Source organism: Lissotriton vulgaris, chromosome 1_1 (assembly GCF_964263255.1).
Source record: "Lissotriton vulgaris chromosome 1_1, aLisVul1.2, whole genome shotgun sequence".
NCBI lineage: Eukaryota > Metazoa > Chordata > Amphibia > Caudata > Salamandridae > Lissotriton > Lissotriton vulgaris.
Genome location: NC_141685.1, coordinates 312358767 through 312374393, shown reverse-complemented (window position 1 = coordinate 312374393; position 15627 = coordinate 312358767). Strand labels below are relative to the sequence as shown.

The 15627-nt window shown below is 41.9% G+C and overlaps 1 protein-coding gene across 2 annotated transcripts in view; it reads right to left on the bottom strand.

The window, feature by feature from the left end:
* Positions 1–15627, bottom strand: part of LOC147747103 (vitamin D3 hydroxylase-associated protein-like) — a 349697-nt gene that overhangs the window by 146558 nt on the left and 187512 nt on the right. For both annotated transcript variants that reach the window (XM_086952354.1, XM_086952353.1), the window contains exon 9: positions 4360–4457. In XM_086952354.1, the coding sequence (XP_086808480.1) occupies positions 4360–4457 (98 nt within the window). The remainder of the gene's footprint in view (positions 1–4359; positions 4458–15627) is intronic.

The window sequence follows — 15627 nt, the reverse complement described above, 5'->3', positions numbered from 1 at the left end:
TTCCATTTCTGCTCAAAGTTCCTTTGCGATCCCTGGTCGATCGACTGGTGGGTCCACACAAAGGTGACTCTTCTGTTTCTTGGGCTTCCCTGGTTGCTCCAGATGTGCCCTGACTTCCCTCCAAAGGGTGAGTCCCTCAGACCTTACTGGTATGCACCGAAGCCAATCTCTGCTTTCTGCGTGGCTTGCTATTGCCAATGCTTGTTAGGTCCCATCCGGAATCCGATACCGCAGCACTCGACATCCTTTGTGGGACAGCCCGAATCCAGCACCTGATTATCGTCTACGCCTCCTGGTCCTCGTGGCTGAAGAGTCAAACTTCACCTTCTTCACCTGCAAGCACCCAACATCGGTTGGCATCTTCTCTTAGCCTTCCTGGTCACTGGCTGGTGACCCAGACTCTGTCCCCTCTGCTTTCAGGTTCTTCTGGACTCTGATCCAGGCTTGGATCCATCCGGACACTTTCCACTTGGTCGCCTGCAGCACTTTTCAGCAGCTTGCCATAGAAAACGACGACGAAACCTGACACGAAAAGACACCTATGCACCCGGCTTCCCTGGGTGAGGTTACACGAGTACTCCGGTGCTCCCGTGGGTGTTGACTTTAGAACTGCCTAGTTCTAAAGGGGTTTGCTCAATGTCCTCTTCTAAGCTTTCTTAGCAGGGTGATTAAATAGAGGATACAAGATAGGGCTAAATAGATTAGGTTTATTTTAAAAATATTCCTATAGAAAAGAAGACTTAGGAGTAAGAAAGGTTCCTGTGCAACAAACAGTACTATTCACAATTCACAAATGCTGTTAATGCGAGAGCAGGGAGATGCTGGTGGACAGAAATCAAGTATATTTGGAGCATCGAAAGAGAGATCGCATTCATAAATAAGTGATGAGGAATTTCCTAGCAAACATGCGCAGGTAGGCCAAACTAATTTGAACTTTATTTTGAAATTATTTGGATCGATTTATGATTCCTGCCTAAAAGTGGGATTGCATTCCTTTTCTAAGGCAAGGTGTTGGAGGTCTTTTACTCTTTGGAGCTTTTGCAAGCCACATACATAGTAACTCAGCTGAAAGGCAGTGAAGTGCTGTATTGGGTCAAGGTAAACCATGCAGTTAATGAGTAATTGGAAAAGTAGCTGTGTTCTGAGAGCATTTAAACTGTTACTGCTTTATGATGTGGTGTCCTTTAACAAGATGTGTCTTAAACTCCTTTCTCTAAGCCAGAGTTCAGGGCATTATCATGCTCAAATATAGAGTTCACTAAAACATCAACTATGACACTTATGCTGTGGTTGAAAATAGAGTGGATGGAAGGAAGATTTTTCTGAACAGCTAAGGAGTGAAAAAGGCACTATTCACAATACTGTTTACATGGAATTGCAACCCCTGGGTTGGGTTACACAGACATCACCAAGGAAAGATTCTCCCACCCCTTCACTCGAAGTAGACACACTAGCGGGATGTAGCTTAATTCCATTGGATTAGGGTGCCCCTATTGTCAAATCCAGAAATGAAGAATAAATAAGGCAGCTGTATAATGCTCAGAAGAGCACTGTCTGGAAAGGGAGAAGATAAGCCCTGCTAGACCACTGGGCTGCACCAAAAAGAGGATTGCACTCTAAAACACTGCACCTACTCCATTTATTTTCAAAGCTCCACAAAGAAAGCACTTCGCTTGCCACCAAAAGGAAGGGAGTGGTCTCCCTGACCAGCAACAGGTACAAAAATACTGAAGAGGTCACCTGCAAAACCAAAGAGAGTATCCCCCAGCTAACCAACTGCAACTGGATTTATCCTGGACGGCACAAGTGCATTGTGTGAGATTGAATCCTAGCCTTCAAGTGGCAACCCAGAGCCTCTGAGCCTTGGCCAGTGTTAGAAGACACTGACCACCCCTTAAGGGAACCAAGAAAAATCAAGATTTATAAGCTTAGAAACTTTCTGCACATTTTTGCAGAAAGGCTCCAGTAAAAGACCAGCTTTACATCAAGAGTGAAGGGGCATATTAACAAGGGCTATATCTCCGCTTTTTTGGCTTTAAAAGCCAAAAAAGCAGAGATAATAATATCGCCCTATTAACAATGCGGCGCTAAAATTCATTAGCGCATGTTAGCAGCCGTATTCCACTCGCCTCACATTGCATCTCTAATGAAATGCAAAGTAGGTGTTCCCTGTCAAAATGAAAAGGAATATATCTCTAACTGTCCTTCGACGTATTTACAAGACGGCCCAGGAAAAACTTAGCGTTACAAAAAGCTGTGCTAACCGCAGTTATCGCCAGGAATTAACATAAAAGAAAATCCTGACTTGCCTATATGTTACATGGGAGGTGGATTGTACGGCTCAATCCACATCTTCCTATTAACAAGGATTCCTCTTACGCCGCAGGTGTATCGCTGAATTCCCAGCGATAAACCCGTACTTCGCGGCGATCGCCAGATTTTTGATCTCCATGTAGATATGCATTGATAATAATGCAATATCTCGGCAACTGAATCCAGTGATAGCCGGCATTGTGCAAAGTCGCGCTAAACAGGAAATGCGATAATTATTGCACTTCCTTGATAATATGCCCCGAAGTGCTGACATCGACTTGCCGGGTGAACTAACCGCACAGGTTCAACCCACTCAAAAGCTCCAGAGAACCAGCAAAGCTACTAAGTCTGAAGGTAAAAGAAAAGACCTATATGGAGAATCAGAAAATCAAAAAAAAACTTATATGGAGAATCAGGCGACTTTTGACGGTGCCTCCCATAGCTGTGACTGCTGACTTTGCCCATTTCTAGGTCCACCTCGCTGTTGACGCTAAGGACTCAACTCCACCCTGTTCACCAACCCACAGAGCTGCAGCATGCCACTGTGGTCTGTGGATCCAACCACCCTGAGGAGCCTCTGGTGAGCCCATCAACGCAAAAAAAGATGATTTCCAAAAAAAAAAATCTATGTCCGAAGGTAAAACTTTGACCGGGCCCTACCCCACTCCCTAGCTGGCCTGCAGTCCATCGTGGTTGGCCTGAAACTTAGGGGCCCATTAGGATGTTGGGGGCAATCCGTCCGACATCCATACTCGTTTCCCCTCGCCATATTAGTATGGCGGGGGGACCTCGGCGGATGGAAAAACCCTCTGCCGCTTTTACGCCCCGGTCACCTTGCGGCCGGAGCGGAAAAGGAATAATATGGTGGCGGTGTCTATTAGACACCGCCAGCCATATTATGATGGTTGTTTACAGGTGCCTTTCCGCGGTGGCGATGCCGCCACAGAAAGGCATGTGGTCTTCACTCTGGGGGCCCCTGCGGGCCCCGAAAGTGAAGGAGAGGTGGGGGGTGCGAACCGGGGGTACCTGTGGTACCCCCCTTCATTTGCATTTACAAAGCGGCAGGCACCGCGCGGTGCCTGCCGCTTTGTAAATGCAATGCATTTTTAGCATTGTGGCGGGCGGTGCAGAGAGCACCGGCCGCCACAATGCTAAAAATACAGGATATGCCCGCCACTGTGGCGGGCACATCCTAATACCCCACACAGGACCCCCGCCCTTATGGGGGGCGGTCCCGCATACCAACAGGATGGCGGGCAGACAAAGTCCGCCCGTCATCCTAATGACCCCCTTAGACTTTATTCCAGTAGCACCCCTAGTGGTTGCGAGTGGCGCTGTGGGCTTTTGGGTGTTATAAAGCACATTTTTAAAATGAAATCTTTAGAAATGTCCTACCTCCTATTTTGTTGTTTTGTTGTCATTTTAATAATACAAATATTTCTTATTTTTATAAATTGGTGTTGAATATCTATTAGTTTGTGTCTTTTACCTATTTAATGTGTTGGTGGTTTTAAATGCTTTACACATGCCTGTATCCTAAGTCAAGCCTGACTGTTTGTTGCCAATCTACCAAGGGTTGAGCAAGGATTCCTTTACTGAAACTTGACTGGACCTGTTAGTGATTGTGGTATTATTACTAGCTGAGAGTGAATAACCCCACCTAATTAATAACCCACTTTCCTACATATGGCCACAAGGAGGCTGTGTCCACCTCCACATTTACTTCTACATGACGTCTTCTCACTATAACTGAAACCTAAAAGGACCCAGAGAAAGCAGGCATAGTTATTCAGATTCTAAAAATAGGGTTCATTACAACTGAATGCAATGATGCTCATTTTACTCATCTCAGAAGGTTGAGCGGCGGTAATAATGCACACTAGATTCCGACCTGTGATCTGTAGTTCAAGATGTGCTCATTATCCACTGATCACTATGGCAATGCCCACAAGGTGCCATTACATTTGTTGGTTTTCACAGACAAAGAAAGAAGTATAGTATGATCCTGTTGAAAGATAACTGAGATCCAGGGTGTAACAAACTTACAATGCATCCAGTAAAGTAGAGCCGCCATCTGCAAATATTCCCTTTATAAAAAGTTCATTTGCCATGTAGTCAACCCGAGGAGGCGTAAACTGTATGATCTGTAAGACAGAAGGGGCTACTTAAAGCAGGAATAATAGAATAATAATGGTCACTATGGTAGAAATACTAATATCAGTATTGATAACATAAATAATATAAGCATTAATATTAACATTATAATTAACAGCACACATAATGAAAATGTCAGGAAGTGCGCCTCTGTGCCGTCTGTACACCTCATTCCTACAATGACCCTCTCCCTAAAGGTGGTACTTAAACTGGTCTAATACTTAAGGACCCCCTAGACCTCCCTCCATCCACTACTACGCAACTATGTTTTGAAAATAACTGATAGTAATGATGACATAATTGTTAATACTAGTAATACTACTGCTACACTATTAGTACTAATCCTAATACTTCTACTACTACTACCACTAATAACAATAATGGTTTGAAAAATAATAACATAAAATGATAAAACAAGTAATAATAAAACCATAGTTGGATATCCAAAGTTCAACCATCTTTTTTTGTTTATGCTTTTGCATACTTGTCACCTAAAGAACTAATGTATAATAAAGGATACAAGCACATTGTACTGGGTCATCAAGAATTCCTCCTTTGGCAATGGAAACAAGGTCAAACCTTTGGTTGCACCTGAGAGCAAGTAGGCTGCTGTAAGCTGTATGGAGGACCACTATTGCACAGTCCTACAGAGGAGAAAGAAAGTTTAGGAGTGGCAACTATGAAACCAAATTGTACCTAAGAAGCCAAGTGCAAAGGAATATGATTCGGAAGATTGTGATCAGGTGCCACCAGACTGAAATACCGAAACCATAGACTATCCTAACAAGTCAGTGTTTGACCCGGCCACCAGGTAGGGACAGGTGTCTTATACCATACTGCCACAGTCCTCGTAGCAGACAGTGCCCTAAAGTGAGTACTTAACTAGTGCTCAACTCATAAGGCAAAATGGAAATGTTCTTGTTAAAAAAAAACCTTCCATGAATTGCAACCAAAAGATCAGTCTTCTTTTCACCTTAGTTTTTATGAAACACAGTTGATGTCACATAGGGTGTTAAAGAAGCAATGATGGAAACATGGGTGACAGAAGTCCAGATTCACTCTTGAGAATGTTTGCCGTGGTTAGGTTCACTGTCAAAAGGAATTGTACAACCAATGGACTGACTGACCTTGTTTTTTTTCTTTGAGGCACAGTATAAGGCTGCTCAGTAAGTTAGCTAGTAAGGTACTTCTATCAAACCACCAAAAACTGGTCTGGCCAAAAGGATGTCTCATGGCAATTTCTGTATGTTATGTTATGTTATAAATTTATACATGCATGAATACCAAGGGTGTCTTGGCGCTAAACAATCAAGAAGCGAGCTGGAGCACTATTCAACGAAAAAGCAGGTCTTAATGGCTTTCTTGAAGGATGTCAAGGAGGGAAGATTTTTGATGGTGATAGGGAGGGTACTCCAGAACTTTGTAGCCCCCACCACAAAACCTCGGCTGCCCCAGTTTGATTCAAAAAGTCTCTGAGAGAGTATCAATTTTGCCCCTTGTGATCGAAGGCATCTGTTTGGAGAGTGCCAGTGCAGTGACAGCTTCAAGAACTGAGGACCGGTACCGTGTAGTGCCTTATATGTAATTTACAGGGTCTTGAAATTAATATGACTTTTGACTGCCAGCCTATGCAGACTATGAAGATGCTTTCCCACTAACTGAAATTCGGGAATCTCTAGAAGGAGCCTAGCCGCCGCATTTTGGATCATCTGAAGTCTATAAAGTTGCTTCATGGGTATACCGAGATATAGCCCATTGCAATAATCCAATTTAGAAATGACTAAGGATGTAACTATAGGTTTCCTGCTTTTTTGTTGGAATCAAAGGTAAGATTTTCTTAATTGATTTGAGTATAAAGAAGTTGGATGATGAAACGGCTTTGACGTGAGCTTCGAAGTCCAGTCTCTCATCTATCATTACTCCCAGATTTTTGGCTTTAGGGACCGGGATCAGTGCTGTTCGCAGTTCATCAGGCCACCAGATCTGGGACGAGGAGATTGAGTAATTACCAAACAGTATTACCTCGGTCTTCCCTGAGTTCAACTGAAGGCAGTGTGATCTCATCCATTAGTTGACTGCTGTTGTGCAGTCCCTAAAATTTTTTACTGGCGGTTGGGCCATTTTTACAGATGGATACGACAATTTGGATGCCATCTGCGTAGGATGTCAGTGCCATCCCGAAGGATCATTTTAATACTGCCAGTTCAGATACATATATATTAAAGAGCGTAGGACTCAAAGAGAAACCCTGTGGTACTCCACATAGGAGCGTGAAGGACGGAGAGGTGTAGTTGCCCAGGGCAACTGATAGAATACTATTGGCTAATCTTAGTGTAGCATTTCCCAAACTGTGGGTCGTGACTCCCTTTTGGGTCACCAGCTGATTTCTAGTGGGTCTTGAAAGAGCAATAATTAAAGATGACTTTATATTTTATAATTATTTTTTCATCTTTACTGCGCTTCAAAGACTGAGGTCAAATGCCTGGCTGGCCTTATTCTTTTCACATGGAGATAGGTGTTTAATTTTCCTTCTCTAACTGCAAAGTGAGAGGAGGTTTTAAAGCATGCTATGTGACAATTTTGCTGGCATACATAAAGTGTGAAAGGAAAGGCTGTAGGATGTAGTTGTTTCAAAACACACAGAAAAAAAGTAAATACCTCTACGTGAACTGTTAGGGAGGAACACAAAAATTGTAAAGCGTATGTTATTTTGGTAATTCACAGCATTTTGGAAGCATGTCTACCATTACATAAAAAAATCACCCCGTCTCTTGTTTGTTAATGGAAGATGTGTCCTGAAAGTTTGTCTAAAATGTTTGTTAAGCACAATCCTATAGGTTTATACATTAAGCATTACCAGAGTGGCATCTGTGCATGCAGAATTGTACTATATATACAATGAATCTTGAAGAAACCCTTCGGATATGAGTAAATAGGAATTCCTAAACGTTTTCCATGAGTAGTCTTGGGACTTTCATGAAATCCAAGCTTGTGCATGTCTGTACCCAAATGTAGTAGTATACTTACAGATGTAAATTTACAATTTTTAAGAGAATCAGGCCCTGAGTTATTTAGGCGCTTACAGATAATTCAATAATTGTCTTATGATTCAAACTAAATATACCATTTAACTGTCATACTAATGGGCAATGCTCTACATGCAAACTGCAGTAGCATATTACATGAAGGACATTACAGAGGCCAATATACACTAGCAGTGAAAGATTGTGGTTATTACAAATGTGGTACAATAACTCTAATCACAGTGGGACACTTTGACTAAGATATTTTTTATTAAATACCTCTGTAGTCTTCTAAACCTTTTCTTTCTTCATTTGTCTCTGATTTTTTTCAGCTCTCCAACTTTCTATACTTTATTGCCCTCTTGGATATCCTAATAACAACAAAGGCTATTGCTCGTAAACAGCAAGGCTGAGCCTATATAGACCAATAACCAAAGAAAGATGCCAATGCTGCTGCTGATTTTAGGTAAATTTGGAAAAAGATGTGCGAGACCACCTTCAATGTACATTTGCTAGAAATACTTGACTGAACAGTTTTTACAGAAACTTTTTATATTTAATAAGCTAATTTGAATTGTAAATTGAAAAAGCATCTCTGTTTGGTTCACATTGTAGGAGGATATATGCTTTGAGTATGGAATGTATGAATGCATGAGTGGTAAGAATGGTGTGAATTATTTTAGATGAGTACACTTAGTTTGTTGTAAATTGTGTACAGTATTGTGAGGGTATAGTGTCTAATGTATATAGATTATTTTGTATGTTGGGAGAAGTTCATTCAAAAAATTCAATAGAAATTAAAAAATGAAACAAAGTTACAAATGAGCTTAAAGATGAAGTGAAGGTGGTCTCGCACATCGTTTCCCAAATTTACGTAAAATAAGCAGAAGCATTGGCATCTTTCTTTGGGTATTGCTCTTGGATTTCCAGCATAAAGTCTGTACTTTATTTCTCATATTTTGCATGAATTTTCATACAACTTGGAGCAAGGACAATGAACGAAATTAGCAGAACATTGACAAAAGTGATGAAAACCACAACAGAGACCTGGTATGCTTCTGAAGAGTTTTCTTAAAAGAGAGTCTTGTAAGGACTGTTTTTGGTATAACCCCAGTCCTTGTCCTTAGTTTTCTAATCTTGTGTAAATTTGCACGGCCCCTGAAAGATCTCTGAAGACACATTTTCAGTTGAATCCTAAAATAACTCATTAGCTATCAAAAAGGTATAGTTAATTGGATTGTTTATCATATTATTGGAAAATAAAATGTACTGCACTTATCAATTACCTCCCCAACCACATAAAAACAACAATAACTCATCCTGTCTGTCATGCAAAAAGATATTTTTAATTAATATAACGTGAGACAGATTCTGTTAGTATGTGGTCAATTTACCTCTTTGGCAGCCTATTACAGGAGATTTCTGGACTCTAGAACAGCCATGTGGGGTCAGAGAAGCAAGGGACTTATTGATTGACAAAGTAATTAATTGGTTTTGCAATGTGTGTAAATGTCTTTCAATAGTACGCTCAAACATTGTGAATGTGATTTGCCACCAGATACCAGCCGATAGTTAGGATTATGTCATTAAAGTCCCAGAGATTGAGGGAGGATTTAATAGCCTTAGAAGTTAGATCTTCTTGTACAGCTCCCACTAATGTCAAACTAAAGTATAAACTTCCTATGACCAGGGTGTGTCTGTGTTTAGCAGCTACAAACCTAATGCTGGATCCTACGGAGGCTCAACCCCAGCTTGCAAATAATAGAGATTGATTTAAGGATGACATTTGCTCCCAAATTGCAGCTGCTATTTTTGTGACCCCAATGAATGAGTGGAAAGTCCTCTCCTGGAACTATCCTTTGCTAAAATCCAAACTTGCAGACCCTGATTCTGGGTCTTCTGTTGACTCTTTTGACAATTGCAATTTTTGATCAGACTTGGTGTGTTGATCCAGTTTTCAGGCCAGGGTTAATGAATTATTACTTTGAGACAATTTCTTGTGTAAGGGGCACCCTGCAGGCAGTCTCAAAGTTTGGATCAAAACTTTACTCAATTACAGTGTCAAAAGGCTTTCTTCAAACTCAACTGATCCTTTAGGGTTGCTGATTTATGTTGCTAATAACATGTCTCTTTATATTTTTATTGTGCACAACAGTCCACTTGGTCGTAACCAAGAGTCAGGTACTCTTATCAGTCGTGAGGAATTTGCCAATGGTATTTTGCATGGGTGTTTGGGTATTTGAACTGTTCGACAACTCTGATTTGGACATGCTGAAGAGGAAGATAATGCTTGGGGCATAACGCAGGCAGTTAGATTTGGTTCAGTTTGAAGATGCAGTCGGGCCAAGCTATCTAACTTTTGGAGCTCACTCCTAATCGTGGCCTTAAGGCCTGTATTAGCAGAAACCTGAGAAGTGAACTCCGCTCTATTCGCAGACTTAGCTGAGTTTTTTGCACTCCGCCCCAGAGTTTATTCCTCACTCGCTAATGGTAAGTTGGCGAGCAATGGTGAGGAAAATTCAATGCTAGACCACTTCTCTGCAATATTTCTCAAATCAGGCGGGCGCTACTGCTTGCTTTAAGAATCCTGCATTTCAAGTTGAAACTACCACTCACGTACAACTTTTACTCGAGCGGCAGAAAGAAGAAGCGCCCTCTTTCACTGTGGGAGATGCCATTCTCCCTGATTTTACAGCGTAGGACAAACACCCGGAATAAAAAAATCAGTGAGAACGGCACACGGAAACCCACTCCACTGCTTGGGGAACTCCACGTAGCTTGGTAGAGTTTTGTTGTCACTTCGCAGACTTCCTACTAGCAGAACTCCGCGTATTCCGCCCAGGCTTAGATAGAATCACCTCTGATTTGGATGGCGTGCACATGTTCCAGAGATACAACCAATCCAGTAGAACTGGTCATATTTTGCTTTTCTTGCATTTATTGTCATACATGGTAGATATGAAGATCATCTCTAGAAGTGATAATGGCCATAGTGCTCTTCAATTGACAATGAAACACTTCTTGTTAACTGAAAGTAACTTGCAGTACACTGGATACCAGAGGAAATCTTGCCTTGCTGATAATAAGCATTCCCTAAAGTTGTCCTTTATTTTTAGTGAGCGCAATAGTATGGCCGAAATATATAGCAAAGTTGCAGGTTCAATCGAGCTGATGTCAAGTATCAAACTAGATAGAGATGGTGTAATGCGGTGTCTTAACCAGCATGATGATTTATTTGCCCACATGGGTGAATTCTTCTTTGGGAAATGTAATAGGCCACACAAAGGAAGATCTAAACATCCTTGGTTTAATAAGCAGAGCAGACTTGCTAAGGTAGCCTTATTACAGACTATTAAATTAAATAACCAGGAGAAAGTTGTTCAAGCCGGAAGGGAGTATAAGAGCCAGCTTAGGTGTGCTAGATCTTATTGGGAGATGGATGTCTGTTCACTGCGGGGAACAGCAAGTCTTTCGGGAATATTGTTTCACACATGAGTAAATCGCTACAACTCATGTTGATTTCTTTCTCCAGCCTCATTTTGGGTCGGATAAAATTAAGAGTTTTATTCTCATTCCACCGTGGCATCTGGTAATACCTTTAATCTAGAACTAAATAACTCAGAGAGCTGTCCTGTTGTCTTGAAATATCACTTCAAGAGACCTGTGAGACCTTGGCAGACATTGTCCCTAGGAAAGCTCGGGAGGGAGGCAGAGTGGGTGACTTGCTTGCTGCAGAACCGACTACACGGGGACCCTATTTAAACCTACTTAGCAAGTCAGTTTTGCTGGGTAGACCTCCCCCTATATCATGACAACCGGCTGAAATAGTTCCTAGATTTAAAAATGGCAGTAGAGAAGACCCATGCAATTACAGGCCTATCAGTTCCATAGATGGGATGCAAAAACTTTTCTGTTGCCAAATTTTGGGGAAACTTGCTGATTGGTCCCACGAGAATAACATTGTATCTGATCTGCAGGCTGGCTTCCGCCAGAAGATCAGTATATAGACCAGATGTTCCACTCCGGTAACCTATATTGGAAAACAGTACTATGTATGTAGTCTTTTTGGACCTGTAATCGACCTTTGACTCTATTTCCATACATCATTTAAGGTCTGTATTGGGCAACGTGGGAGACCCTGATGAAATCTTAAAAATTTTGATTAGGCTGCATCAGCTTAGCTTTGCCTAAGTAAGGTGTGGTAGGAAGAGCAAGTTGACCGAAAATGTTAGAATTCAGAAAGGAACTCCCCAAGGATGTGGGCTGGCAGCTTTGCTTTTTATATTATATGAAATGACTTAGTGCACTATCTGGACTTTGCTGAAATAATGCTCCAAAAATTGGCGGATTTGTTTGCGGACGATACGTTGCTTACATCTAAAACACCATCTGGACTTCAGGCCCTAGTGGACAGTTTTTTATCCTTTTGTGTTGTGAGAGGACTGGAACTGAATATAAAAGAGATGGAGTTCATATCATTTAATCCTTGCACTTCCAAAAGGTGCATATGGCTGAGATACCCGCCACCCCCTCTCAACACAATCCCCAAAGGAGGGAAACCGGAAACAGTTCTTGAAGTTTTTTGGAAGTGGGAGGGAGTGACCCTCCCGGCCGTATTTATTAAAAAAAAAAATTAAAAAAATTTAAACATTAATGTACAATTTCATACCACATTGCGATGTTTGGCTAACCTTAACAGATTCTCTAATACAGAGGTTCTCCTAGCCGAACTAACATCCTACAACACATTTACTTGAAATATTGAAATTGTACATCCTAACGTTTAAGGGCCAACGGCAAGGTCGTAACCGGTGTCAAGATCCCTAACCAGACATACCCCCCCCACTTGGAGGGGCGACAGCACTGAGGCGTACTCAAGTGCAACTACTACCAATTTCCCTTGACTTGACGGGGGCACTTATCAACTCGACGCCAGTTAAAGGTCGTTCGAAGACTCGTGTGAGGTATCTAGAAGGTATCGTAGACCTCCCCCCAACCCCACACAACTTACCGCATCTGCCGTCGCAGATGTCACTGGCCCCGGGAAATTCCCCAGGAGGGGGCTGTAACCCCTCCTACACAGGAAGGGGCCTTGACCGCCTTTCCTCTTCTTTCGGCGACCCATCCTTAGAAGGGACCGCCTCCCCGTTGAGGGGCCAAAGGCCACCTCCCCCGAGCGCTCCCATCCGTGTTGGGTGACGCCCACTCATAGGGATCTTCCAATTAGTGCTCACCGATCATGACCTTACCGCCCGACCAAAATAAATACGACAAATGCTAACTAAACGAAACTACATTGGCCACTATGACCGAAAAAACCTGTTTATAAATGGACCTTACAACCGAAGTTCTTTAATCACAAACTTGTAAAATTAGACCAATCTTTATTACACATTCAACATCAACACAACACTACAATAACCTGTAAACGAAATAGAATAATTGATCAAATTTATTAAAACAACTGGCTGTCCTCAGGGGCTGGTGGGTGGGTCAAAATTGGCTCTTCGTTCCGTCTCGAGCTCACGTGCAGCGAGGGGGTGCAGCTTCAGAGCACAGGAACAAGAGGATGTCTTCTGGTCTTGCGTCCCTTTTTATCCATCTTCAGGGCGGGCGTAAACCCGCCCCTGCCTGCCCCGAGGGCGTGGCCAGCCGCGTCAGTGTCTAGGCCAGCCCACTCTAGGGCGGGAAAAAGCGCGCCCCGGCTACGCCGCTTCGGGCATACCAGCCGAGACGCGCCTCCCGCCCAAAATGGCTTCCCGGGGGGATCGAGGCACTCTGCCATACGTTCGGGGGGACCGAGTGGTCGCCCCTTTCCACTAATATGGCACAAAATTAATCTCTAGAGTAAGTAAAAGATTGTGATTATCTTGGAGTCCGATTGTCTAATATGCTTGTCTGATCCTCACAGATAGACAACAGTGCACTAAAGTTACAGCAGCAAAGTAAGGCAATCTTAACGATGATTAAGAAGACTAGGACCAGATCACTGTCCCCAGCAGTTGAGATTTACAATTCTAAAGCCAAAGAATCTGCCCTTTATGGTGCAGAGCATTGGGGCAATGCTATGGCCTAGCACCTTTCAGTAACAGAAAATAAATGTATTAGGTCCCTGCTGAATCTTCTGCAAAGCACCCATTGCATACCGCAGTTTATAGAAGTGAGCATCTTTCCTATTGCTCTAGTTGGCAAATGTACAGCCTAACTGTACTGGTACAGACTGTGTACTAATGACGAGCTGACTCCGTACAGACCGCATCTTGTGTAATTAATGCTCCCAATGTCTGTATGAAAATTCCCTGAATAAGATTTGTCAAAGATATGATCTTGAGGCTTGATCTGGCTTCCCTCTGGGTCTCTCCTGCTGCCCTTGTTCTTATCTCCAAATCTGTGGTAAAAGATAGACTTAAAGTTTATTTGTGGGAAGAGGAGTTAAGTAAATGTGACCCAAGTAGTCAGTGGGATAGATTCCTGGACTTTAATTTGATTCAATTTGTAGTGCCTTTTTTGGCAAGATCACTTGTCCTTTAGCCGAGCAGTTGCTTATAAGATTTTTGATATTGAACGTTACCTATTACCAGTTTCTGTATCCGTTGGGGAATAGGTTATTGTGATAATATCTTATGCCCTGCCTGCAAATTAGAGTTTGAAACTTTACTCCACTTATTTTTGTTTTTGTAACACTTATCTAGCCCCTCGCAAGAAGTGGATTACACTTGTGTGGCTTACTGGGTGTTAGGCAAATTGAACACACTTTGAGAATAATGAGATCTGATATGAATGAAATGATTTTTACAAGTGTTTCTAAGTTTTTACTCTCTGCATGTATCATTCGCAAGAATATCATTAGTGCTCGAATTTGATCCTTATTTTTGCACTAATTAACCTCTGTGATTTGCACTTTTGAAAACTAGGAGTGTTTTGAATGTAATGCTTTAGCATCTTATGAGTCCTGCGTGCTTTACTATTGTTGTTTTTGCAGCTCAAATCCTGATTAATTTTCTATTACACTATTGATCAATGATTTATTTTGTGTGATGTTTTAAAAAGGCTGATCCTCTGCAATATAATGTGTCTTTGCACTTATTGTACTTTCGCATTTTATGTTATTCCTGTGCCGTATTATGGATGAGTAGGGTTTTTCGCATCTCAATTATTTTGTTTCTCTTGCAATTTATGCTAATCAAGTGCAGTCCCTTCTGGTGACTTTTATAATTGCTAATTGGGAAATATATTGATTTTTTGGCATAGCTGTGTACACTGTGTTTACTTTTTATTTTTATGGGGACTTTTGGCCGTTTTTGTGTGCCATTTTATTATAATGCGATTTTACTGTGATTGTAATACCATACAGTTGATTGTTTTAATGTGATTGATGTGTTTTTTAGGATCTTGAATCCGAAATAAACTATATTGATGATGATGATTACCACAGTGGCATGTGTGCATGCGTAATTGTAATATATGTACAATTAAGCATGAAGTAACCCTTCGGATATGGGTACATAGGAATTTCTAAACATTTTCTAGGAGTAGACTTGGGAACATTCATGAAATCCAAATATGTGCATGCCTGTACCCAAATTTAGTAGTATACTTACAGATGTAGATTTGCAATTTTTTCAGAACCGGGCCCTGAATACCTTAATTATGAGCCCTTTAAGCCCCCGTTGCTTCACTTTTTGAGACACTGTGGCGGCATAAAATATGTGCCACGCTGCGCCATATTACAAACTGACAGATCTAGGCAGATGTGTCACTTTGTGAACCCTTGCGCTACATTATACCTGCGACAGGTATAATGTATGCAGGGTGGGCGTTCTGGCGCAAAAAAAGACTTGTTTAGGTGTTCGAGTGAAATCTATGCGATTTCACTGTGACACTTCTAGGACGCCACTGCGTCAAATCCTTACGCCTGCCTCACAGTGAAAGGACACACTGCTGGAATTGCGTCTTTCTGACACACCCCAGCAATGCCCCACTTTTGTGCCTACAGGTACATCAGGAATACGGATTGGTCTGTAAATCCTTGCGACATAAAGCACCGTAGAGTAAATACGGCGCATCCATGTTGTCGTAAGGATGGCGGACTGAAAAGTGTTAAATTGCTGTTTTCATGCAGCGATGCAACACTTTT